We start from the raw sequence: 26,452 nt of genomic DNA, 5'->3' as shown, positions 1-26,452 counted from the left end.
TTAATTTCAATTAATTGTCTATTTCTCCTTAACCTTCTTTTGCGGTTAGGGTCTATTTTCTGACTTTTCCTAAAACTCTACAATTTCTCATGTTTAGATTTTCTAATAGGGTTACCAGAGTCACCCAGCAAAAAAAAGCCGGTTAGGTTCATATAGACCCGGATTATTGTTTTGGTTATAAAAACAAAACCACTGAACCGATTTTTATAAAATATACAATTTTGAAATCGTACAAATGTTGACTATCACATATGTAACTATATTTTTATGAAAAAAAATCTGTTCAATTACATTCAATTTCAACTAATAGTGATAAATGAGTAATGAAGAGACTGATAGGGGGCCGTTAAGATACCACGTGGACAGAAAAATGAGATTTTCGACCCCCTCCGTGGACAAGCGTGGACATTTGACAAACCCCTACCCCCCTACCCTGTCCACGTGGACAGATTTGAAATTGTTTTTTTTTTTAATCTTGTTTGACAGTGTGACAAAACTATTTTTAGCCTTATTGTTATTGAAATGGCTGATTTAAAAAAAAACGGATAAGCATTTCCTGATATAAAATAATTTTAATAATTTTAAATTTCTAAATTATATATTTATTACTTGCTTTCGGGTGGCTGCTAATTGTTTATGCTTAAACTGGAAACCTTTTCAATTTTAAGATTTTGATTTAAACATTTTATTATTTATTCACCTTTAGCGAATATTTGAGAAGAAATTATGTTCACCTGGATATGACCCAAACCCCTACCCCCCTCTCCGTGGACAAGCGTGGACACTTCCATACACCACCTACCCCTCCCCCCCCTAAGTTGTCCACGTGGTATGTGAACGGCCCCTTAGGGTGACCAATTATAGTATTAAATCATACAATTTCAATATATTGAAGACAAATCTGAGGTATATCGACTTTTAATTTACGCTTTTTGCTACCCTGAGCACTACAACTCTAAAATATTTAATTTATTTTTTGAATAATATTATAAGGAATCAAAAACGACAAGAATTTGAAATCTGCACACTTAATCATTCTTATGTTGAAGTACGGCTAGCTACGCAAATTTATTAAATCTCTCGTTGTATATTTTTTACTGTTTTAATGTGATACAAATATCACAAAAAATAAAATTTAGTTAGTTTCTATTGGTTTTCATGTTTTTATAGATTACTTTTTATCAGCCCAGGTTTATACGTAAAAGACGATTATTCATTTAAAGAAATCAATGATTTTCAAGAAGAAAATCAATGGTTTTTCATTTTTTCTTATATTTCCATTCATGACATATGACATTGGAAACCAATTTTTTTTTACTTTAAATGAATCTTTAAATCAGCCAAAGTTTAGCTGACATAGTGAAATTTCATTATGGTGACTATCTTTGCTCAAAAACGCCATCTTTTTTGACATTTTTGTCTTTCGGTTTAATTTTTAGACACCAACAAAATACTAAAAAAAAGTCTTCAATAATAGATAATGAACAGGTAGACGATCTAAAATGGTATAATTTATGAAAATCGGTTCAGTAGTTTTGAAGGTACAGTCAAAATAGTAATCCGGGTCTATATGACCCTAACCGGCTGATTGTACTTTTTTAAACCGCAAAGGAAGGTTAAATTGTCTACTATAATTTTCATTTTTTCACTTCAAATGTTAAATTCTCATTTTCAATTTTTAATTACATTTATCAATTTTATTTATTTTTTGTTTTTAATATCTAATTGAACTACTTCAATGATTTTCATTTTTTCATTTTTGTCACATTAAAAAATTAATTTTCAATTTCTACTAAGTTATTTTGAACTTTTAATTGAAATTTATAATCTTCTTCAGTATCAGTGTTAAGTTTATTATTTTCAAGTTTAACTTTTGCTTGAAACTCAAAATGCTTTTTTCAATTTTTTTCCAAAAGAATTATTGTTTACCTATATATCTATATTGTCATGTTTGGTAAAGAAAAACCAACCTTTGTTCGTTCTGAAACGTGAAAAAATGTTAAAAGGAAAAAGACTAACTGAACATATGAATCACTAGATTTGTTTGCTGATCTGTGACAGCTTCCGAACAGCAACAGATGATCTCTATGCGACCAACGTTACATATTCTGTAAAGTGCATCTTTTAAATGCCACCTAACGAACGATGATAACTAGCCACCTAATTCGCTTGTTAAGCTAAGAACGGGAAGATGATTCCCATATAAACCATAGCTGACCCCATTAGGTGAGTTGCTGTTGTTTAGCTATGTGAGTCATTTTCGATGCGTTAGTGCGTATTTTTTTTCTCTCCGCATATTCATCTGGTGCGTCCCCTCAGCAACTAACCATCACAGCACAGCACAGGGCAGGGCAGACGGTCAAAGATAATTTAATTTATTCAAATGTTTTCCGTGTTGTTGTCGCCATTTGGCACAACGGGCCAGGAAAAGTGGCTAAAGTTTTGAGAAAATAAAATAGTAACGATTTAACTATAATAAAATTTGTGTGAGAATGATAAGAGAAACTGTAAAAGGTTCCCTTTTTAAAAGTTGAAGATGCTGGAAAAATGATATAATAGGCAAAAAATATGATTTCTTTTCCAGGACTATGTAATCACGAGATAAGTGCTCTGAGAAGAATCTTATTTCTTATTTTTGAGTTCTTTTTTTTATACCTATTTTTTTAAAGTGTGTAGTTTGTGTCATCGCCAAGTAGTTTTTTTTATTAAGAAAACAATAAACAGGATTCGACCAAATTCTATCTCAATGCATTGCCGGCTTTAGGTTGGTTTGAAAATACAAACTCACCCATTGTGTAGTGACTTAATTTACATTACCCGCATTTGTGCAGTTGAAACTAAGCAGAAGTTATGTCTGGGAGATCTGAGGGAGAGAGACCAAACCGGACAGACAGCGGGGAGAAGAAAACACTAGCAACTGTTTCGGTGAAGTTCATGCACCTTTCCGAGATTTCGTATATCTAGCAATAATAATACCAATAATAGGAACGCATATGTGCGAAGATGAAGCGAGAGAGACTTAGTACTTACCGGGTCTGGTCTTTAGCTGATCTGAAGCACTGGCTAAGTTTCCCTCAATGATGTGAACAGCTTTTTATGCATATACTTCAGATGGAAGATCGTCAGTTTGGACCGTTAGTTTCGGTTCCGATTGAAATGTTCTGAGTTCTCAGTCTGTCAAACGATGGAGAACATTTGTGGAGGTAATCTGTTGTGACTATTTTCTGTAAAAATAACATGTCAATTGTAACATTACTTGCCGCTGGAACTAAATTAGCTGCAGATTGCATAAACGAAATAATCGTGTATCATATAAAATCTACCGCTAAAACTAAACCACACTGATGAACCGCTAAAATCAACCACGACATGCACATTTGCCATGGAACGAACTGTCAAAATCACTTCCGCTACCAAATAAGATCATCTCAGCCTGTGAAAATAACCATCAAAGCCGATTCTTCGTTTGTGGCCTAAACGCTTAGATCAAGCCTGGTTTCAATATCGGGAAACACAAATCGACCTCAACAGAGACACCACTGAATGCCGGAACGCTAGACAGAAAGCGTGTCCTGACTGAATCTCATTTCATGACCACAAGCAAGTCGGGCGAACGCACAAATCACAAAAGAATCAGTCCAGGTTCCGTAATCCAAACCTTCATCGCCGTAACCATTCGGCTACATACGGTCTCGGATTGGCCAAAACATAGACAGGCTGGAGAAAGATTACCACATACCGTACACAGTTGAATACCATCATACAGTGAAACATTCCACTGAAATAACACTTTCGAGGCATCAGGAAAAGGCGATCGAAAAGGCATTCGTTTCCCAGCAAGGAACCTATCGACTCAAGCCAGTTTTGCTGAATCTAGAAGCAAGAAAAGAAAGGTCCTCATCAGAGGGCCTTTCAAAATATATGCTGGCCGCATCAGGAAACGCCTGGAAGTCGGCAACAAATTGTTGATCCCCGAACTGATGGAGAATGTCAGTAAATACGCGGAAAGTGGAAAAGACGACAATAACATAGGAGCATGATCGTTGTATTATTGTGAATGGAGGCAAGTCCAAAACAGTTACACTTACGACAGCGTTTTCTAATAGGATTTAAAAACGCTCCAAGGAAGTATTGCATGTTTCGAGCGTTTCGAGAGGAGATTCAATTAGTGTGAGTGTAATCGCTTGGAGGCAGACAGTGACGACGCCGACGCTGAGATTGTTTTGAAAACAAGACCAGCCTCTTGGAAATTACTCAAGACAGTATTGGTGCTGATTCGAGGCAGAGAGTGCATGTGCCCTCAAGCGCAGCAGTATACTGAATTGCATGGAAGCAGAGTGCATGCATGTGTGAAACGAATGAAGGAGTCCGGGGCCCCGTCGAGCGTCAGCTGTTTTGGTGGATTTGTTTACAGCGGTGCTCAATAGATAGGTGCGACTATACATGTAAGTGAACGTTAGCTTATTGTAGCCATAGAGTATAAATCAGATTGATTCTTATCCAATATTTATTATAATGTTGAGCACATGATATAAAGGGCTGAATGGTGTCTTAAAATGATATTATTAGAGTTGAATTGAATCATTATTATTATTTTGATCAATAATCCTTGATCGAGGATCTTGGGGACTGACTGGTGGTCAATTGCTTGCGTTAATGACACAAAATAAAGGGGGGAAATAGAAGTGGTAACATTGGCGCCCAACGAAATAAACCCACGTAGGTCAACGAAATATTTCGCGTTCTAGTTAGGCAATTAGTCAAGTGTGTTGCTTTGTGAGTTGACTCGGTGCAATGATGGATATAAATGATTTGGAGAACGACGAGCTTGCTTTCGAGCTAGCCTTGCGTGGAGTCAAACAAAATTCAAGCGTGGATCGTTCGGTGAAATTAAAAACTTTAGAAGTCATGCTGGAAAAGGAGTCGAAGGACAAAAATATTCCGACCTCCTCAACAAACGTTATGTCTGATGTCGATAATATATACCAGTGCCAAGCCAAAATTTCGCCCATTGTTCATCTCGTGGAAGCAGCTATAAGGCAAAAATCAACTGAACTACTTAAGAAGTATCGTTCAAGATTGTTACACTATCGCTTTCGGTTAGCATTGATAACAGATTCGATGATAACAGCTAACGCGAATAAAACAATCTCGAAGCTTGAAGCAGCCTTGAGTAAAGTCGACGAGTGTCTAGAACAGCAGGCCATCAACACAGAGGGACAACCTGGAGATCAGGAAATTCTTCCGACAGACAGAGAAACTCTAGACAGGTTGAAGCACTCAAACCTACAATCGAGCATTAAAGAGGTGGTGCAGCAACATGTATTGATTGGTCAACAGCAGAACAATGAGCGAGTGGAATACCAACGAAAAGAACAGCAACGAGGTCAGGCGTTCGAACAGCTTGAAGGACAACGTCAGTGGAATGCAGGAGAGCAGCAAGTACACCAAGGACTCGACGAATATCACAACCAAGATGGCTTAGGCAGTAACCACCCATTGACACAACGCACCGCTAAAGAACTGAAACAGTGGGATCGTCAACAGTGGACACAACAAGGAGCACAGCAGCAGCAGTCGAGGTTATCGGCACCCATTCAAGCTTCATCACAGCCTCTGCAAGCGGATCACAGCTTGTACAATCAGTTTCAGAACTTACTTAAGCAGCAGCAAGAGCAGATACAACAATTCGCCCAGCTACAGATACAATATGGCCAGCTTCAGCAAAGCTTAGAGGAGGAGAAGCAAAGACGCTATCAACTAGAACATCAAATTTCAAACCAAAGGCAAGGGACATTTCAAAATCACAACACTCGCGATCCAATGCGGAGAGAAATGTTCGAGCCCCTCTCTCCTGTATTTCATGCTAACACCACGCCGCACAGTAGAGCCGGAGAACATGGAAACACAGGCAGATTTGCACAGCCACTACACAGATGGAAAATAGACGAGTACGGAGGCGAAAACAACATTCAGAAGTTAGGCGAATTTCTAAATCAAATTAAAATGTATGCTGAAACTGAAGGCATGGACGACATCACACTTTTACGCTCAGTAAAGCAACTTTTAAAAGGTCGAGCATTCGAGTGGTACACAAGAACATATCGCTTTTTTCACACTTGGGAAGCATTTAAAACAGAGATCAAGAAGGAGTTTCTTCCACCTCATTACTCCGAAATCTTTAAACAGGATCTCTATCTAAGGTTCCAAGGTATCAACGAATCATTCACTTCCTTCTACAGGGATTTGATAGCCATATTTGAGATAATTGAGCCTCCGATGCCTGAATCAGAAAAACTTTTTATAATCAAGTCACATCTCAACACGGATTTTGTCCCGATAGCAGCTGCATCCCAAGTAACAACTGTTCAGCAATTGGTGAAAGTCTGTAAGGATTACGAAGTGTCTCGGTCATATGCTATGAAAAACCGTCCATCCAATACTTATCGTCCAACATGGAATAGGCCATTCCAAGTATCTAACTCTAGGGGAGCTGCGAATACTTCACCTACGCAACAACCGCCGTACAGGAGTATAGGTCGACATCAAGTGAATTTGGTAGCAAACAGCGTATTAGAACAAGAACAAGATACAGATGTAGAAGATTATCAAGAAAGGGAGCTCATGAAATTAGAGACAGCAATGAACGCAAACGAGGAAGTGCTCATGATGGCTGAAAACGTCAATGCCTTGCATTTAAAACAAGGATCACTGAATGGAAATCGTAGGTATACAGAGGAATCCTCGAATATGGATGGCCAAAAATCCAAGATAGCGCTTACTTGTTGGCAGTGTGAAACTCCAGGACACACGTACCTCATGTGTAAAAATCCAAAAACGTATGTTTTCTGTTTTACCTGTGGCAAAAAAGGTTGTACAACAAGAAATTGTCCAGGTTGCCAAGCTAGATGGAGACAATTAACGCCGGAAAGTCATAATATGTATTCGGGAAACGGGAAAAGGGAGAGCCTTTAAAGGGGAGGGAGAACTCTTCCAATTCCAGCATTATTCCCGACATTTCCTCCCTACCCCATTTTCGAAAGGTGGAATCACTCCTCGTAAACCCTAGTAACACGGACAATCGCCCTTACGCAGAGGTAACAATTCTTGGTCGCACTTTCCGTGGATTGCTGGATAGTGGAGCAACTTGTACGCTTATCGGAGGTGACCTGACTAAAATTTCCAGCGAACTCTGTTTAACAAAATATCCCGTCAAAGGGGAAATACGGACGGTGGACAACTCTCCTCATCAAGTATCTTACTTCGTTTATCTACCCATAGCTTACAATAAAAAGACTCAAACTTTGCCCGTGCTGTTCATCGAATCCATGCCAGAGTCCTTCATCTTAGGCATGGACTTCTGGGAGGCGTTCAGCGTCCGAGCAATGGTATGTGGTGTAACACTATCACAGCAAGTTAACAAGGACATCATGGATTCGCTTTCCACCACAGAACTTCAGAAGCTTAAACAAGCGATCACAAAATTCCCAACCTCACAGAATACTGGAAGACTAGGCCTTACCAATATTTATCAGCACACCATCGACACAGGAGATGCAGTACCCTTCAAACAAAAACACTATCCCATGGCAAAATTCGTTCTAGATGACCTGAACAAAGAGGTAGACCGTATGCTGAGGTTAAATGTGATAGAAGAGGCAATGTGTTGTCCGTGGAATAACGCGACTGTGGCTGTCAAGAAAAAGGATGGATCTATGAGGCTTTGTCTAGACGCCAGAAGACTAAACTCAATTATCGTTCAAGAAGCCTACCCTATTCCACACATAGCCTCCATAATGAACAACTTAAGTGGATCCAAGTTTCTGTCGTCTATAGATTTGGAGTCAGCCTTTTGGCAAATACCACTGGAGCCTTCATCTAGACAAAAAACGGCGTTTACAATCCCGATGAGAGGCCATTATCAATTTAAAGTAGTGCCGTTTGGATTATCAACGGCAAGCCAAGCACTTTCTCGCGTCATGAATCACATTTTTATAGATCTGGAACCCCGAGTCTTCGTTTATCTTGATGACCTAATTCTGGCCACCGAAACATTTGAAGATCACTTGGCTCATCTCAATGAAATCGCGCGCAGATTATGCAAAGCTGGATTGACCATCAATTCGGAGAAGTCCATTTTCTGTAGAAAAAGTCTTAATTATCTGGGATACATCCTCGACGAAAAGGGTTGGCATGTGGACGAATCCAAAGTTGAGGCGATCAGCAAATTTCCAACGCCTTCGTCCAAAAAGGAAGTGCAGCGTTTTATCGGTATGTGTGGTTGGTATCGACGTTTTATACGAAACTTTTCAGAAACAGCGGTTCCGCTCACGGAACTCACACGGGCAAAATCGAAGTTCAAATGGTCCGAAGATTGTGAAAAGGCATTTCAAACCTTGAAAAACCAACTGACATCTGCGCCTGTACTCACTACCCCAGACTATTCAAAACCCTTTGCAGTAGCCTGCGATGCAAGCGATGTTGCAATTGGGGCAGTGCTGACACAAGAATCTGGAAAAGGAGAGCAGGTTATCTGCTACTTTTCTCAAAAACTTTCGCCCGCTGAACGGAAGTACTCCGTCACTCAACGTGAATGTCTTGCCGTCATACGATCAATAGAAAAATTTCGCGGATATCTCGAAGGTACTCACTTCACGGTTTTTTGTGATCACTCTAGCCTCCTGTATCTCAAAACAATGAAAAATCCAACACCATTACTTGCCCGATGGATTTTGAGGTTGAATGCGTATTCATTTGACATTAAATACCGGAAAGGAATCGCCAACATAGTGCCGGACTGTCTAAGCAGGATAGAAATGATAAACCAAATTTCCTCGACCCTTTCGCCTTCAACGATGGATCCATGGTACAATGAATTGTGGGAGAAAGTTACTGCGGAAAAGGACAGCTTTCCAGACTTTAGAGTAGTAGCAGGAATTCTTTATAAAAATTGCTCGATTGTTAACGAGGTTGGAGGCCGTGCACATCGATGGAAAAGAGTCGTACCTGGACCAGAGAGACTTGAAATAATGCGACGATTCCATGACATTCCCACAGCTGCACACTTGGGATATGAGCGCACATTTCAAAAAATTCAACGAGATTATTATTGGCCAAACATGTCAATAGACATTAAGAAATTTATTAGAAATTGTGAAGTTTGTAAAGCCTCCAAAGCGCCAAATTGCACCCTCACTCCTACCTTAGGAAACCCTAAACCAGCTAAATTGCCCTGGGAATTAATCTCAATAGATTGGGTTGGACCCATGACTAGATCCCGAAAAGGATTCAGTGTACTACTCGTCGTAGTCGATTGGATCACCAAATTTGTTATTGTGGAACCTTTTCGAACTGCCAACGCTCAACACATGGTCAACTTTCTGGAAAACTACGTATTTCTACGATTTTCGACGCCCAGGATTATCGTTTCCGACTCGGGATCTCAATTTTTGTCGCAGGTTTTCCAATCACTGCTTAGAAGATACAAAGTTATACATATGAAAACAGCATTTTACACTCCTATGTGCAACGCAGCAGAACGTACGAATCGCACATTAGTCACATGCATAAGATCTCTCCTCGACGTCGACCAACGTGACTGGGACCAACACCTGCAACAGATAGTTTGTGCAATAAACACAACCAAACATGATACGTTAGGCTGTAGTCCTTATTACTGCAATTTCGGGAGGGATCACATTCTATTTACAGAAGCTTATCCGATAGCCAACCTCAACACAGTGGATGATCCAGTCAAAGCCCAAGAACTACGAATTGAGGTCATTAGAAACATCCAAGAATACGTATTAAGCCGCATCAAAAAAGCTCACGAAACCAGCAAACAACGTTACGATCTGCGAGCACGCAGTCGGACCTTCGACGTAGGGGACGTCGTGTGGAGGCGATCGTTCGAGCAATCCTCATCAGTAGATCATCGCACAAAGAAACTTGGACCTAAATTTATACTCTGCATAGTACGCCAAAAACAAGGTTGCAACAACTACTTGTTAGAGGATATCAAGTCCGGCAAAACTGGTATTTACCATGCAAAGGACATCAAGGAAGACTAAAGCTCTGAACCCCAAGCTATGTACGCACTAAAATGTTGACCAAAGAGCTGAAAGCCACGAAAACATGCTACATTCCACCATGAGACTCAACGGTGACAATGAAAGCAGAGCAAACAACATAATACCACTATACTTGAAAGCAACTTCAATCATAGAACCCCAAAAGTCTAGAATTCAAAACCATATTCCACGCAAAAGCAACCCAGAAACAATTGAACCACCTCAATTCAATTAAAACACCTTCATAAGCTCAAAGCTTAAAAACTAATTCAGTTAAACTGCCCTGTCATTTAAATTTTAAGAAAATCTTATACTCTATTCTACAAGATCTTAAGATACCAAAATAGTACATAATGAATAAGCTAACGAATAAGTGAACATAGTAGATTTAACCATACTACACATAATTCAACGAAACAACACCTTGCTACTTTGTCACTAAATTGTTGTGAGCGCAAGCAAACCTAATGAAGATTATGTCTTGCGTTGTGACTTCAAGCAAACTGTATTCGAGCTCTAAACATAGAAATTTTGTCGAATCAGTGACAACACCATTAACGTTACGTCAGCGAATTGTATTCGTGGTCCAACAAATCGAAATGGAGAATTTTGTCGAATCAATTCAAACCGTAGTGATCAGCGAAATAGCGAAATTTTCGGGAATTTGTTAATATTCCCGAAAATTTCTTTTGGTGTTACAAAGGAGTTGTGTAACATTACTTGCCGCTGGAACTAAATTAGCTGCAGATTGCATAAACGAAATAATCGTGTATCATATAAAATCTACCGCTAAAACTAAACCACACTGATGAACCGCTAAAATCAACCACGACATGCACATTTGCCATGGAACGAACTGTCAAAATCACTTCCGCTACCAAATAAGATCATCTCAGCCTGTGAAAATAACCATCAAAGCCGATTCTTCGTTTGTGGCCTAAACGCTTAGATCAAGCCTGGTTTCAATATCGGGAAACACAAATCGACCTCAACAGAGACACCACTGAATGCCGGAACGCTAGACAGAAAGCGTGTCCTGACTGAATCTCATTTCATGACCACAAGCAAGTCGGGCGAACGCACAAATCACAAAAGAATCAGTCCAGGTTCCGTAATCCAAACCTTCATCGCCGTAACCATTCGGCTACATACGGTCTCGGATTGGCCAAAACATAGACAGGCTGGAGAAAGATTACCACATACCGTACACAGTTGAATACCATCATACAGTGAAACATTCCACTGAAATAACACTTTCGAGGCATCAGGAAAAGGCGATCGAAAAGGCATTCGTTTCCCAGCAAGGAACCTATCGACTCAAGCCAGTTTTGCTGAATCTAGAAGCAAGAAAAGAAAGGTCCTCATCAGAGGGCCTTTCAAAATATATGCTGGCCGCATCAGGAAACGCCTGGAAGTCGGCAACAAATTGTTGATCCCCGAACTGATGGAGAATGTCAGTAAATACGCGGAAAGTGGAAAAGACGACAATAACATAGGAGCATGATCGTTGTATTATTGTGAATGGAGGCAAGTCCAAAACAGTTACACTTACGACAGCGTTTTCTAATAGGATTTAAAAACGCTCCAAGGAAGTATTGCATGTTTCGAGCGTTTCGAGAGGAGATTCAATTAGTGTGAGTGTAATCGCTTGGAGGCAGACAGTGACGACGCCGACGCTGAGATTGTTTTGAAAACAAGACCAGCCTCTTGGAAATTACTCAAGACAGTATTGGTGCTGATTCGAGGCAGAGAGTGCATGTGCCCTCAAGCGCAGCAGTATACTGAATTGCATGGAAGCAGAGTGCATGCATGTGTGAAACGAATGAAGGAGTCCGGGGCCCCGTCGAGCGTCAGCTGTTTTGGTGGATTTGTTTACAGCGGTGCTCAATAGATAGGTGCGACTATACATGTAAGTGAACGTTAGCTTATTGTAGCCATAGAGTATAAATCAGATTGATTCTTATCCAATATTTATTATAATGTTGAGCACATGATATAAAGGGCTGAATGGTGTCTTAAAATGATATTATTAGAGTTGAATTGAATCATTATTATTATTTTGATCAATAATCCTTGATCGAGGATCTTGGGGACTGACTGGTGGTCAATTGCTTGCGTTAATGACACAAAATAAAGGGGGGAAATAGAAGTGGTAACACAATTCCACGATCGCCGAATGGAAATCGTTGTTTTATGTCCATAATGCCGTGCCATGTCCGTTTGAATCGTTTGCTTGGGAATCAGCTTGCGAGAAATGCGAGTTTGTAATGAGATGCGTAGCTTAATGGAAATTGGGAATTGGTATGTCAGTTTCAAAGATCAGTGAAATGCATTCGAGGCAATCTTAAAAATGTATGTATGTATGTATGTATGAAAAACCCACCAGTGGCTGATAGGTCTTTCGACCCGAGGCGGTACGGGAAGTCTCGATCGCATATTCAAATATTGTTCATGCTTAACTCATCAACAATAATTGCAGTACAACCAAGGGGTCCGTTACCACTGGCTTGGGACAGGTTTGACTCATCTCACTCCCTTCCAACTGTTCGAAACAAATAAAGAATTCTGAAAAGGTTCTTAAGTAACCTTCTCATGATTCTAAATTTGTCGAGATACTCCGGCTGGCTTGAACCCACAATCCATTGTATATCAGTCTTCCGATCGTTTGATGTCCTGTCCAACCCCCCGCTGAACCCCATAATAGAGTTAAGCTATTTTGAACATATGAAAAAAAAACACTTTTAACATCTTACCTCTTTTTCATTTGAAAAGGATACATGTTGAAAGGGATATTTTTCGGGAATATTTAAAAGACAGGAATGGGCAAGCCTGCAAGCCAAATCCGCCATTTGCCAACAATCGCTCTTCTTGCACTTACCGGGGGTTGACCAACGTGTGAAAGGGTTTGAGAAACGGCTAATGACCAACAACACCCACCTTGCGAGCAACAGCAATTGCTCAGCAACATTTGGGACGCGTAAAAGTACAACGAGTTCCGAAATTGAAGGTTCGGCAGCACCATTGCCACCCGGTTCACCACGTACGATCTTCGAGCCCCAAGACATCCCGCAGTAGCATTTCCTGTTGGCCGACCACCTCTTCGGGTACACACTACACGGTATTTTGGATTCCTTGATTAGTGTCACCCCCTCGTCAAAGTCGATCCGAGGTTCTTCGTAATTGTGCTCTGCTAGCCAACCAGAAAAAGGCCGCATGAGGCACATCCTCACCAGAATCCCCGTGGCTTGATCAGGAATTCGAGGGCTGTTGTAGCTAGCCCTTTTGGTCAGCTAATAATAAACTGGCCTGTTGCGAAGCGTTGAAGTTACTTCCCGAAGCATTGGTTGCAGAGGACACTACTGCCTGCTGTTAACTGTTAAGTGGTAATCGTTCCGGACGTTCTTGAAAACAGATTGAGAATCTCTAACATTTGAACAAATTTTCAGCACAAATGACAAGAAAAAATGATTTTTCTCCAGGAGTTAAAATTGGCAGCGAAAAAAAATCACACCCGTCGTTCACGGCCACAGCCTACTCTCATTCGAGGCAATCTTAAAAATATATATAAAATATTTTTGGGCATCACTTCATTTTTGTTCCATATTTTGAAATTTAAAAATATTATAAGTTATGTATAATATTCGCTTTGTATGAGTATCATTTTTAACTTCAACTAATAATGTAATAAACTCGACCAGCAATTCTAGTTAAAGTTTTATAAGATTTGGCAAACCTTTTCATATATTCTTATGGAAGTCGATATTCTTGTATTTTTTCCAATCTCACATATCATTGATAATTTCTTCCATACGCCGAATACAGTTACACTATTTTCTGTTTAGTTCGACCGCACTTCAAACTAACATTTTTCTCTTTACCTTTTGCAGATTAAACCGAACCAACTGAACGGTGCAACCGATCGGGAAAACGGCCACGAAGACGTCGAGAAGATATGGCTCATCCATCGGGGCGGTTTCACGGCAGCTTCCAAACTTCCGCACAGCATCACCTCGGAACCGGGCAAGGTGCTCGTCCAGCTGGAGCACAACGGCGAAGAGCTAAGCGTAGACGAGGACGACATCGAGAAGGCCAATCCTGACTCACTGGATCTTGTCGAGGATATCTGTCAGTTGCGGCACCTCAACGAAGCCTCGGTTTTGAACGTTCTGCGACAACGGTACGCGAGCAATCTGATTCACACTCGAGCTGGCCCGGTCCTGATGGTGGTAAATCCAATGGCGCCATTATCGCTTTATTCGGAAAAGGTAAAGTTGCGTTTGTTCTAAATTGTCATTTTCTTTTGACTGATTTATCAATCTATCGTCTTCAGGTGGTGTCGATGTTTCGCGGGTGCAAATCAGAAGACATGCCGCCTCATGTGTTTTCCCTGGCACAAACTTCCTACCGAGCGATGCTAGAAACACGCCGCGATCAGAGTCTCATCTTTATGGGTCGCTCTGGTTCCGGGAAAACTACCAGCTTCAAGCACGCCCTTTATTATTTGGCTCTAGCCGCAGGTATGTTGTTACAATGTAATTTGTAATTGTAATTGTAATTTTATTGAGTAACGATAGCCTTGTAATGTAATATAATTTTATTTTTCTAATATGATTTCCATTTTCTTCCCCCAGGATCAGCCAACAAAATACTCTCGGCGGAGCGCGTTACTGCGATGAGCACTATTTTGGAAGCTTTTGGTAATGCTAAGACTAGCCTCAATGCAAATGCCACCCGGTTCACGCAAATTCTAAGCTTAGACTTTGATCACTGTGGCCAAATTGGGTCGGCATCGATTCAGATTCTGTTGCTGGAAAAATCACGCGCTGGAAGGCGAAGTACTCAGGAGCAGTTTACATTCCACGTTTTCGGTCGATTGTTAGCTGGAGCCGAAGGTCATCTGCAGAAGGAACTGTATCTGGATAATATCAACTTCGATGAAATTAACCTGTTCGTTACATTGCCTACCAAATTAGAGGACAAGCAGAACGCTTCCATCGACTTTGCTCGATTACAACAGGCCTTCAGCGTTTTGAATGTGGATCAAGCTTCAGTGAAAGCACTTTGGTATGTGCTGGCTGCTATATTTCATCTGGGTAGTGCCAATTGCGCCGTAGTTGGGACCGGTGCAACGGCTCGAGTTCAATTTGCGAATCCTTCGGCCGCCCGGAAAGCAGCTAATCTGTTGGGTATCTCAATGGATGATCTAACAACGGCTGCATTCTCCAATGCCACTCCCAAATCGAACCCAGGTTCACCGATAAAATCACCTTCGATGTCCGAACAAACGGAAGTATTGACAGCAGCTCTCGATAGCCTCGAGGGTTTGGTGGTTGGCCTATACTCAGAAGTGATGGCCGCAGCAGTTGCACTTGTTAACAAAGCAATCAGTACTTCAAACAACACTATCGCTTCCATTCTTCTCATTGATACTCCGGGTTTCCAAAACCCAGCCAGTTGTGGCCAACAAACGGGTGCTTCTCTGTCAGATCTGAGGCACAATTATTTACAGGAGCGTTTACAATTGTTATTCCATCACGTTACACTAGTCGCACCGAGAAATCGCTACGCCCAAGAATTAGTTGAAGTTGATACGGGAGTTTTACATGATAGCAATCCTGGTCCTTTAGTGAATTTGTTAGACAAAGCTCCCCAGAATCACGTAGTTCGAACGTCACAGAGCAATCTTCGGGATCAGGACAAACGCGGATTGCTTTGGTTGCTGGATGAGGAAGGAATGTATCCCAATTCCAGTGACGACACTTTTATAGATCGTTTATTCTCCAGTTATGGAGATCGAGAAAGTCAAATGTTGATTCGAAAGGGTGCTGGCACGCGTCAGTTTATTCTGCAACATCTCCAGGGTACAAACCCTGTGCTCTACAGCTCGTCGGGTTGGCTAAAGGCAAGCCACGAACATGCCTCCACTAAATGCGCCATAAGCGTACTGCAGGACAGTACCAAAGCTGAAATCGCCAGTCTTTTCACGACAGGTTTCACTAGAAGTGGGGGAACCGTGTATTTTGGTTCGATTGTTGGAACCGAAGGAACGCAATCACTCCGAAGAGTTTCCAGCATCCGCAGGTCGTTCACCTCGGCTGGCATAAAACGTAACTCGGTGATGCTGCAGGTCAAGTTCACTGTCGATGGCATCATCGATACTTTGCGGCGCACCGGCACGCACTTTGTTCACTGTTATCTTCTGCAACACAACGCCGGTACAACTAACTACATGAACCAAAATGCCAAAGCCCTACACGACGAAGACATAGTCAATGTGCCGCTGCTGAGAAGCCAGGTAAGACTCGTTTTGATTGTCTTTTTTCGCTTTGAATCGCATCAAGTGATAGCGCGCCTCATCGAAAATAATAACATGTTTTTTCGATTGTTATTTTGATTCTCACAGTTGCGCGGATCGCAGATACTGGAGTTCGCCCGACTGCATAGGCTCGGATTTCCGGTGAGCGTACCGCTGGCCGAATTCACTCGACGGTTCGGTCTCCTGGCGGACGGAACCCTCGGCGGGGACATCACCGTGGAGAACATTTTGAACCACAACGAAATCGATTCGTCCGTTTATCGAATCGGCCCTAGTCAGGTAAGTGAAAGTGATACATATTCTTATCTCCGGCTATATGCGACTCTGGAAGGTGATTTTTATGTGTTGCATTGCAACTTGTGCAACTCCGAGAGACGTTGCAGAGGTTGTATCGTTCGAATACGCATCCCTTATGTAGTGCGACAAGTCTAAGATGTCGCGCGACGACATGCTGTAGCAGAGTAGGTGTTTATTGCATACCTTTCAGGCGCACTTCGGTTAGATATCGAACGGTGTACTGTTCATCTCGTTCATTTCACCAGTGCCTTGAATATCGTGTAATGAGCTTGAAATACTAACGGAGTTTTCATTGTTTTTAAAAATATTACTTTTTTTAATGAGATCTCGGATAGAATAATTCTATAGAAATGAATTCAGTTTCTTTTTGTTTTTTAAATAGAACGATCTTTTGCTTTTTCTTGTAGGTACCTATATTTAAAGCTAAATTTGTTTCAAGATATATCAATAGGTACGTACCTACCTACAACCAATTAAAAAAAATTAAAACCTCTTTTACCAATAGCATGAATAATGTTGCTATATAAATTTTCATGAATGATTTCCATAAAAATATTAACCATATCAATGATTGAAAAAATCAATCTATGAGATTTGTCATTCCGATGATAGCCAATAAAACATCGGTCCGAATCGAGAAAGACTTAAACGAACGTCAACAAACGAACCGAGAAATAGGTACATGTCTCCCGTCTAATTCGCATTCTTCTAGCAGTAGCAATCTACAACAAGTTCAGGGTGTCGTTGAACCGCCCCATCGACATGATCTCCCACTTGAAGTCGGTACAAAGTTGTGGTTTTGTTTTATTTCTCTCTCGTAACAAAAAAGAGCTGTCCGTTTATTCGCATAACTATTAAATCGATGCGTTGTGTGCATTTTATGAGTTTTTTTTTTCTCTCTCTATTCTCTAAACATTGATCTGGCTTAAATTTCACACACACCAGACGTCGGTATCTATCGATGTGTATAAATAATTACCTTGCTACCGTTGTTGTCTGATTAGATGTTGCAAATAGCTACTTATTTACTAGTGTTTTTCCGATAGTTTTCCGCCCTGGTTCAAGAATTCCAAGTTCACACACGTGTTTGTATGTCAAAGTCAAAGCGGACGGTACACGTGCTTTTAGAGGTGTTTGGAAAGCTTTTCCTTTGCGGGAAAGAATAATAATAGATGATAGCTTCCGTAAATGTTGTTTTTATGTCTTGAAGAATCTCGTTAAATTTGTCAACTGTTTTTTTTTATTTGGTTTCAAAATGGGGGGAAGGGGCCATTTCCTTTTTTTTATTTCGACAAATTCCTAAAACTATTTTAATAAAATAAATTATTTTGATTTTCTTGAGTCGGAAAATTATCTATTTGAATAAGAACGCTGCAAAAATTGACTTTTGGCTGCCGTAGATTTTTTCGATGCCCTTTGCGTCACCAAGCATGTGTGTAAAATATGAGATTATTTGGATGATTCCGAGTTAACAATTTTGTTTGAAAATAAGTATGGAAGAAGAAATTGTGTCATATAAATTTATTCAGAAAATTCAAATGAACTTGAAGTAAATTTTCTTCTCAATTATTGTTTTGTCTATTCTTGAGCTTCATTTTTGCTAACATGAGAAGAAGTTAAGTATTTTTTGGAAAAAATATATTAATAAAATAAAAAATGTTAATCCAATAAGAAGTTTTTGTCAAGGTTCAACCTGTGCAAAGCAGCTTTTTGCGATTTTTTATTTTCATCCTACGGATCACCAGCTTACAAATTAGCAGTCAAAGTAAAAATATTTGAAAAAAAAAATATTTTTGTAAAACATCAAACATTTTTTCTTAGGTACAACTTAGGATTATGGTTTATTCAAAAGGAATGTACTGATAGAATCAAGGAACATTTTTCATCCAATGTTGTATTTTTCTAGTACATCTCTAGTGCGTTTAAAATGAAAATATTTCTTTATTAAACAAATACACATATAAAATTCAAATTAGTTTCGATAAATGAAGACAGAATAAATTTTTAAATTTGAAATTTCCATACAAAGCTTGCAGCGGTCTCGTGTCAATAATACTAAACAAATGTTTAAAATGGGCTAGGATTAGTACGTAGAGTTTCGATCTTAGAAACAAATCAAACTTTATTTGAGAAGCCTTGAAATTTAGGCAACTCTGTGAGATATCACTAAGATATCCAAATTAAAAGTTTTAAATCGAGTAAAGGCTACAAATGTTCAAGGACTCTCCGAAAAAGTAACCGACGTTTCTTATCTTTTTTTTCTTCTTTTCCGTTCTGTTAAATATAGGTTTTTTTTAATTTTAAAGGGATTTTTTTAGAAAATAACAAAAACTTGTTATTTTCTAAAACATAAGTCTACATGTATTGCTGGCTTCGACGAACTTTCGACAATTCTTATGATTTTTGCTCAAAATATGAAATTGTTATTAGAAAAAAGCAGTGTCTTGGGCTTCATAACATCATTTTAACCCTTTAATGCATGACTTTTTTAACATTCTACTACCTACAAGCCCATATATGTATGTCCTCGATTTTTTTCACATTTTACTTCAATTCAGTACTGTAAAAGAACTCAAACAATTTAATGCATCAAATATTCAATTAACGATCTAAAACCTAATGAAATTTTTAATTTTTTTTATATCTGATTCCTTACAGAGTAAGAACACTTTAGATTGAATACCATTTTTGGGATTCAAAGTATTTGTGGTCAATGAATAATAACGAAAGGTTTTTCGGATAAAATTTTGATAGTGTAGCTCTAAAGTTTGTTTCTCAGCTTCGAATCGATATATTTAGTGGTAAGAATAAGGTTTAGCAATTGCTTCGGTGGCATTTACTTAGCTCGAAATCAAGCAAAGGAAAAGCTCAAAGCATTTGCTTAGTTTGGTATGAATAAACATTTGCTAAGCGGATGTGTACCAAAACTTTAGAACATAGCTTTTGCTTTGAAAAATAGAGCTATCCAACAAGCAGAATCTGTAGTTTTCTTAAGTAAATTAAAATAAAACGATCAGAACATTAAAAATTACGGCTAAAACGGCCACGATCTCAGCGGTACGGGTAAGAACGATCGGAAAGTATTTAAGGTAATGCATGCCAAGCTCTAAAAAGCGCAGGTTGAAATGTTCGTTTGTTGATAGGACAATTTCAATTGGTCTAGCGAGTGAGAAACAGTTTGTTCACCTGAAAAACAAAATGTTTTACCAATTAAAATAAGCTGCTTTAAAATCAATAAAAAATGTTTGTTTTGTTAAAAGTTAAAAAAAAAAACCGTTAAAAATTATTAAAATGTTATTCCAAGTTCGGGCCAGTTGGGAATTCTTCCACCATTCCCGGTAATCTGGAATGTTTGCTATTCGATTTGTTCAATTTCATATAAGACGAATCATTCCATACAACGCCAAAAATATGAAAAACAATGGGTTTAACACTTTTTTTGGTTTATCCATGTTGGAAAGGCCCATTAGAATTGTTTCGAAGCGCAGTATTGCCAATTTGATAAATTTATGGCGTTATAAAAGAATTTTTTATTAGAAAAGTCTGCTACCGAGAATGCTTAGAAAATAAAGCCATTGCTTGGAGATTTGTCAAGCAATGGCTTCAGATTTGGGTTTTATTTATACCAAACTAGCTTGTTCTAAAAGTAAAAGATTCTGTCAGAGAAAACAGCTGTCAAAACAAACTTTATTCATAGCAACCGCAGCAATTGCTCAAAGTGACTACTCGACTGCTCGATTTGGTTTAGCAAAAGCCATTGCTAGGTTTTCTTCAAAACACCTATTGTTTTTTCGCAAAAAAATATATTTTAAAATCCTCATGGCAGCTTTTTTATTCGAAACTATTTTTGTTCCAATTATTGAACACAATGATTTTAATATTGAACAAGCAATGTTCTAATTACACAAGTTTACAAAATTTAAAAAAAATCGTTAACTTCATCGACAGACCCAAATTTTTTAATGTAAAATCGTAACTGTAACTGTGTAAACTGAAATTCAAAAAAAAAAAAATCTCTAGTTTTTAATTTATGCTGCAAATAGGAAATTTTCGAAAAATAAAAATAAAAGTACTTGTACCTACTTATGTTCAAATATCTCGGACTGTAAAAAATATGTAATCTCTTTTTTTTTGTATATTAAAGGTGAATAAATGTTTCTATCGATCATCCGAACTTCACTATTGCATATGATCAACAGTATTGTTGATATTAGTGAAATTGTGATGGAAAAAATAATTAAAAATGCATTTTTAAAAGAAAAAATCGGTTTAATCGACAGTTTAAGACTCGATAATAACGTTTTAAAAATCTGAGTTTCATTCCAGGACCAGAATTCTACAACAGTTTTTAAAAAAGTTTCTCATTTGTTGATAGTAATTGTGTCCTAAATAGTGAATCCCAACAAAGTTAGGCTAAGCTTACCAGATTGTCCGGGTTTTGACCAGATTTTTTCACTCTATTTATTTGCAAAATCAAACGAAAATTTCAGTTCAGTCCTTAGAATTATGTATCTCGTGCCCAAATAATTTTTTTAAATAAATTTTGTCAATATAAACATAAACAATTTTTTGGTAGCCTTAATATGACTCTGAATCGGCTGATGTGTTTCGATAAAATAAAAACAGTTTTCCACGAGTTCTTCATCTTGATTATAATGGAATATGCTTATGCATATGCTTATGCTTATGATACATACACAGCCAGATCTTGTCAGCATCCTGGTGAGAAGTAATAGTACATTTACTACTCATCTTAACTCGGCCGGGCCCACTGTGCAGTATTGGACGCAGAGACAACTGGAACACAGGGAGGAAGAAACGTGGACAATAGTACCATACGTTTCCATGATTTTAAAATGTTTGAAGTTTTCACGTTGGAAGCACAGTTGCTAAAATTTAATGTGATCCTTGATGGTGGCGTCCTTCTGTGAGTGGAAATGAGGTTTTTCTGCACAGAAATCCAAAACATTGCAGTATAGAATGAATCAATTGATAAATTGCAATTTAAAAATTACTTTACTGAAAGTTTAATCAAACTACATGTTTTGGATTATTGTGCACCATCATCTCTGGTCATCGACCTTGGATATAGCGCCTTTACTCGCTCTTGAAAATAAATATTGGAAGAACGGAGAAAAAATTAGTACCACCACAAAATCTTTTGGAATCAACTCTTCCAAAGGATTTTGCGGAATAATTGTGAAAGTCCACATGCATGACTGACTCGCGAAAAATGGGTCATTTTCTACCATTTTAAAAACTGTAAGCTTTTATGGCTAAATACGTGAGGAAGAAACTATTCATATTGAAAGATCTTAATACTAAAATACTTAGCTTGGATAAACTTGATGACTCCAACTCGGGTATGCTTGGTTCTGATTTTACCCTTGAGCAATCCATAGGTGGCACTCAATTTTCGTTTAAGTAAATTCCAATACTAAACAAATTTGTTTGGCCCATTTTATTATACACATTATCAAAATGAGCCACTCTATCCAAACGGAACCAAACCAGCAAAAAAAAAACACATCAAAGCAATCAGATTTTATCTCCGATTTTGTAGGTTTGACATGCTCTTTAAAATATCCAATAAACACATTCAAAAGAATCATGAATGAATTCCATTTAGTTTATTTCACTAACATAACACTGAAACCCAAAGAAAATTTCCCTTTAAGCACTATTAAACTTTCCTTTTTCAGCAAAACAAGCAATCAACACGTTTCTCGCACTGCATGATAAACAAAAAATTGCCAAATGCCATAACTTTCATTTATGCACTTCTTTCAAAAGCCACCAATTTTCTAAAAAAGTTTCGTTTAATCCGCGTTTTTTCACTTTAAGTTGATACATTTACACAATAAATCGAGGAAAAAACTTATCTTGGCAAAACCACAGGAAACGCGAAAAATCAGGACCGTGAGAGAAAATCGACCGCACTCGACAGCAGCTTACTTCGATCGAAGGTCTTCATCTTGATTTTAATGGAATAATTCCGAAATTTGCCTGCATATTGACTGGATTTAGGGAAAATTTTTGGAACTGTATGCCCTTATTTCGCCCTCATGGTTTTAAGATAAAATTGCCTGGATTTGCCCAGCCCGGAAACTTACGAAAAAATATCAAGTAAGTATCCACTGTATTTCACTTGATTATAAGTTTGGGTCACTTTCAGTATTTAAAATTCAAACCATTTTTAAGATTTGGATCTGAAATTTTTTTCATAAATTTATATGCGAAGTTGAAACATAAGAAAAATTCATAAGTCCAGAATTAATTGAAAAATGTGAAACAATTTCATCTTTCACAATTTAAGTTTAATTTACATATTCAATTACGAATTAATCATTGAAAAAAAATTAAGGCTTCTGATACAAATTTTGCTTTTTGGTTTTAAATTCAAAGGATTTCTTATCTGAAATTTAGATTTGTTGTAGGTTTTGAAAACAGGTTCATAATGCTGAATTCAGACTTGGAACAAAAATTCAAGATTGACATTCGATTTAGCTCAAGTTTAAGTTTTGTACTCAATATTAAAATAGCAATGAGAAATTTTATTTTTTTATTTTAAGGATTGAAATTGAAGGAAATTTTTAAATTTAAAATTAAATTAAATTAAAACTTGGATTCAATCAAAGTCAGTTTAGTACCTGGTGAAAAGCACATATAAAAGATAAGATCTAGATTCATTTCGAAGAATTTGTTTTTCGAAAAATCTAGATTTTAATTTTGAAAACTTTAATCATAGGATTTAAATTGTGAAATATAAAATAATAAATGATAATTATGAACTTGTTTCTTATCCTCAGGTTTAAATTTCTGCTGAAATTTCATTCAATATTATTTACATATATTGCAAATTCTTCAAAATCAATGGTTCTAAATAAAATCTTAAATTTTAATGGAGTTTACAAGAGTAGAAAATATTCCTTATTTGAACCGTAACCTTTTTTTTCCACTTTTATTTTAGAATATTTGATACATTTCACCCATGCTTAAAATCGTTATGCTCGTGCTTCGAAAGAATTTGCTTGCTTTTTTAAATAAGTTAAGAAAAAAAGTTTTTTTTTTCTTAATAAAGCATTCAAAATCCTTTTTTGTTTCGATTATAGTCTTTTCTGATTTCTTGTGTCACTTGCGACTTTTATCAACGATGCAGTTGGCACACCAGTGATTGAAAAACTTTTCTGGAGGCAACTGACATATTTTTTAAAGCTTCATGAAAAAAATTGTCAACTCCTAGGACTTGTTTTTAAAATTAAATAACTTTTAATGCAAAATAACTTCAATCTAAATAATTTGTACTTAGTAAATATACATTTTTTTCACTTTTACATGCATTGTTTAAGCATAACTGGTCTAGGAAAAAAATGTCATTAGAACCCCCCCATGAGCTGGTTCTTCCTACGGCCCTGCAAAGGGGTATAAGTGCATAAAAGCTAATTTCGAGAAAACACGCTTTTTAGTTGTTCTGTTTCATCATTTTCCATACATTTCTCAAGAATTTTATGAAGGATTAATCACCGTAATTTATATTTGTAGATTTAATTGATCGGCTTAGCGGTGAAAAGTGATGTCCTTTTTAGTAGGGACATCTAAAGATTATGATTTTTTTTATATAGGTGGATAGAAGGTTAGATGAAATGAAAGATAGAGTTGCATCTACCGCTAGGCCGATCAATTAAATCTACAAATATAAATTACGGTGATTAATCCTTCATAAAATTGAAATAACTTTGGCCAAAAAGAAATAAAAAACACGACATCATAGCATCGGTGATAGGTCACTATCAGACTATCGACCGTACTGTTTCGCATCCAAACCCCGGATGTAACAAAAGCGCGATGATAACAAACTGAGAAGACTAAACATCGATAGATGCGTTTCTGAGTTAAAGGGAGTATATCTGAGCGATCACATATCATCTTTTTGTTCGTCCGCACTGCAAGTTTTCCCTTGTGGGGCGGACCACGCTTGGCCTACTAATGTGATAGATAGAGTTGCATCTACCACACTCTATCTGTATCTACCGCTTCATAGTAGTAGGCCAGTGAGGAACAAAAACTTGATATGTTATGATATGCTTCTCAATAAATTCTACCCGCTCATTTTCAACCTCTTTCATTTCATCTAACCTTCTATCCACCTATATAAAAAAAAATTCATAATCTTTAGATGTCCCTACTAAAAGGGACATCACTTTTCACCGCTAGGCCGAACAATTTTCTCAAGAATTTGTATTTTTATTTCGAACGTGAAAGCATGTAAAATAATTCTTAAAATCTGAAAAAATCACCAAATATACTAGGTATTTAATTTAAAAAACCATTTGGCAACTCAAAATCGATCATTTATGCACTTATACCCCTTTGGCTCTGAGGGCCTCAGATGAAAGACTCTACTTAGATGTTTTTAACTTCATTTTGGGATTCATGGTTCAGTTTTAAATTGAAATTGATTTTCAGTTCATTAAGTTTAAAATAATTTACTTTAATCGATCTTTCAGACGACTTATCACATAAATTCGAGGCAACAGACTGTCGAAAAAATGGAATTCGTAAAGCTCATGATTTAAAATCAATCCAACAAAACTGAATGAAAGTGTACAACACATCGCCTAAAGTCTTGTTTAAAAAATACCGATCAATGTCTGTGCCGACAATAAATTTTCTTAAGCCACAAATGATATTCCTATACTTTAGCTATTAAGAAAAAAAATTGATACATGTATCCTGTTAAAGCTCTTTAACCGCTCTGATTATCACGACGCGGGGACTGGACTGGACAGATTAGGATGGCGCAACAAACCGCATCGAGATAACAGGTTGATTGACCAAAAGGCACGTTGGTGTTTTTTTATCGTTGCCTCCGTTTGTTTCGCAATTGTTTGCTTGTTTGTTTGTAGGTCAGTATTGCCAGCCAGTGACGACGGAATCACCTCTCGGAGTCGGACAGAAGCAGAGAGCAGAAAGGCATTTTTCATCTCCGCTTACATCTTTCCGCTCCATACCTTAATCGAACGAAGTCTTGTTGAAATGCACACCTCCGAGTGCACTGAACCTGAACCTGGTGTGCTGTCTGTCGGTTAAAAGGAACTGTTTGTGACGGAAGCTTCCGCACTGCGGATTCCGGAAGTGGTTAGAATGTGTTGATTTTTTTTTTTGAGGTACACAAGAAACATTTGCTTTGTTATGCTACTGAAATGAAATGTAGAAACTGAGTTTAAAATTGAAAACCCGGAAAATTAGTAGGTAATATACAAACATGTACAGTTGCGTTCAAAAAAGAATGAAATCGCATGAAGCTGCGCACCCACTTCTAAATTTGACAAGCTGCCAATTCTCTCTCGGTTTATATTTTTTCATGAAAATTTCACACAATCTAGTTCAACTATCCAACTAACACTCCACAAAATTTGAAGTCATTACAATGAGGAAAAACAAAGATATAGCTATTCCCGTAAAAAAGGGAAGTTTGGAGTTGCTTCACTAAATTTGCTGTATCTTTGACAATTTTTATTTAAAAAACTTGAAATTTGCCCCAAAGATGTAAAAATACTTGATCTAATACCAAGCCAAGTTTCGTCAAAATTGATGAACGTGATCAAAAATAGTGCTGGGTTGAAGATGAGGTTCATTATCGCCCAGCAGACAATTTAATTCTTTTTTGGACGGATGTTTGTATGGAAAACATCGTTATCTATGTTTTCTTAGTATTTTTTTTCACAAATCCAACATTTATTACAAAGAATGTTGTAAATTGATAAAA

The 26,452-nt window shown here is 37.8% G+C and overlaps 1 protein-coding gene across 2 annotated transcripts in view; it reads left to right on the top strand.

Moving 5' to 3' along the window:
- The window catches only part of LOC129747707 (unconventional myosin-XVIIIa), a 268,397-nt gene that overhangs the window by 107,275 nt on the left and 134,670 nt on the right, over positions 1–26,452 (top strand). For both annotated transcript variants that reach the window (XM_055742031.1, XM_055742032.1), the window contains 4 exons: positions 13,958–14,335; positions 14,401–14,587; positions 14,702–16,365; positions 16,474–16,665. In XM_055742031.1, the coding sequence (XP_055598006.1) occupies positions 13,958–14,335; positions 14,401–14,587; positions 14,702–16,365; positions 16,474–16,665 (2,421 nt within the window). The remainder of the gene's footprint in view (positions 1–13,957; positions 14,336–14,400; positions 14,588–14,701; positions 16,366–16,473; positions 16,666–26,452) is intronic.

Source organism: Uranotaenia lowii, chromosome 2 (genome assembly GCF_029784155.1).
Source record: "Uranotaenia lowii strain MFRU-FL chromosome 2, ASM2978415v1, whole genome shotgun sequence".
Taxonomy (NCBI): Eukaryota; Metazoa; Arthropoda; class Insecta; order Diptera; family Culicidae; genus Uranotaenia; species Uranotaenia lowii.
This window is presented reverse-complemented; position numbering and strand designations above follow the sequence as displayed.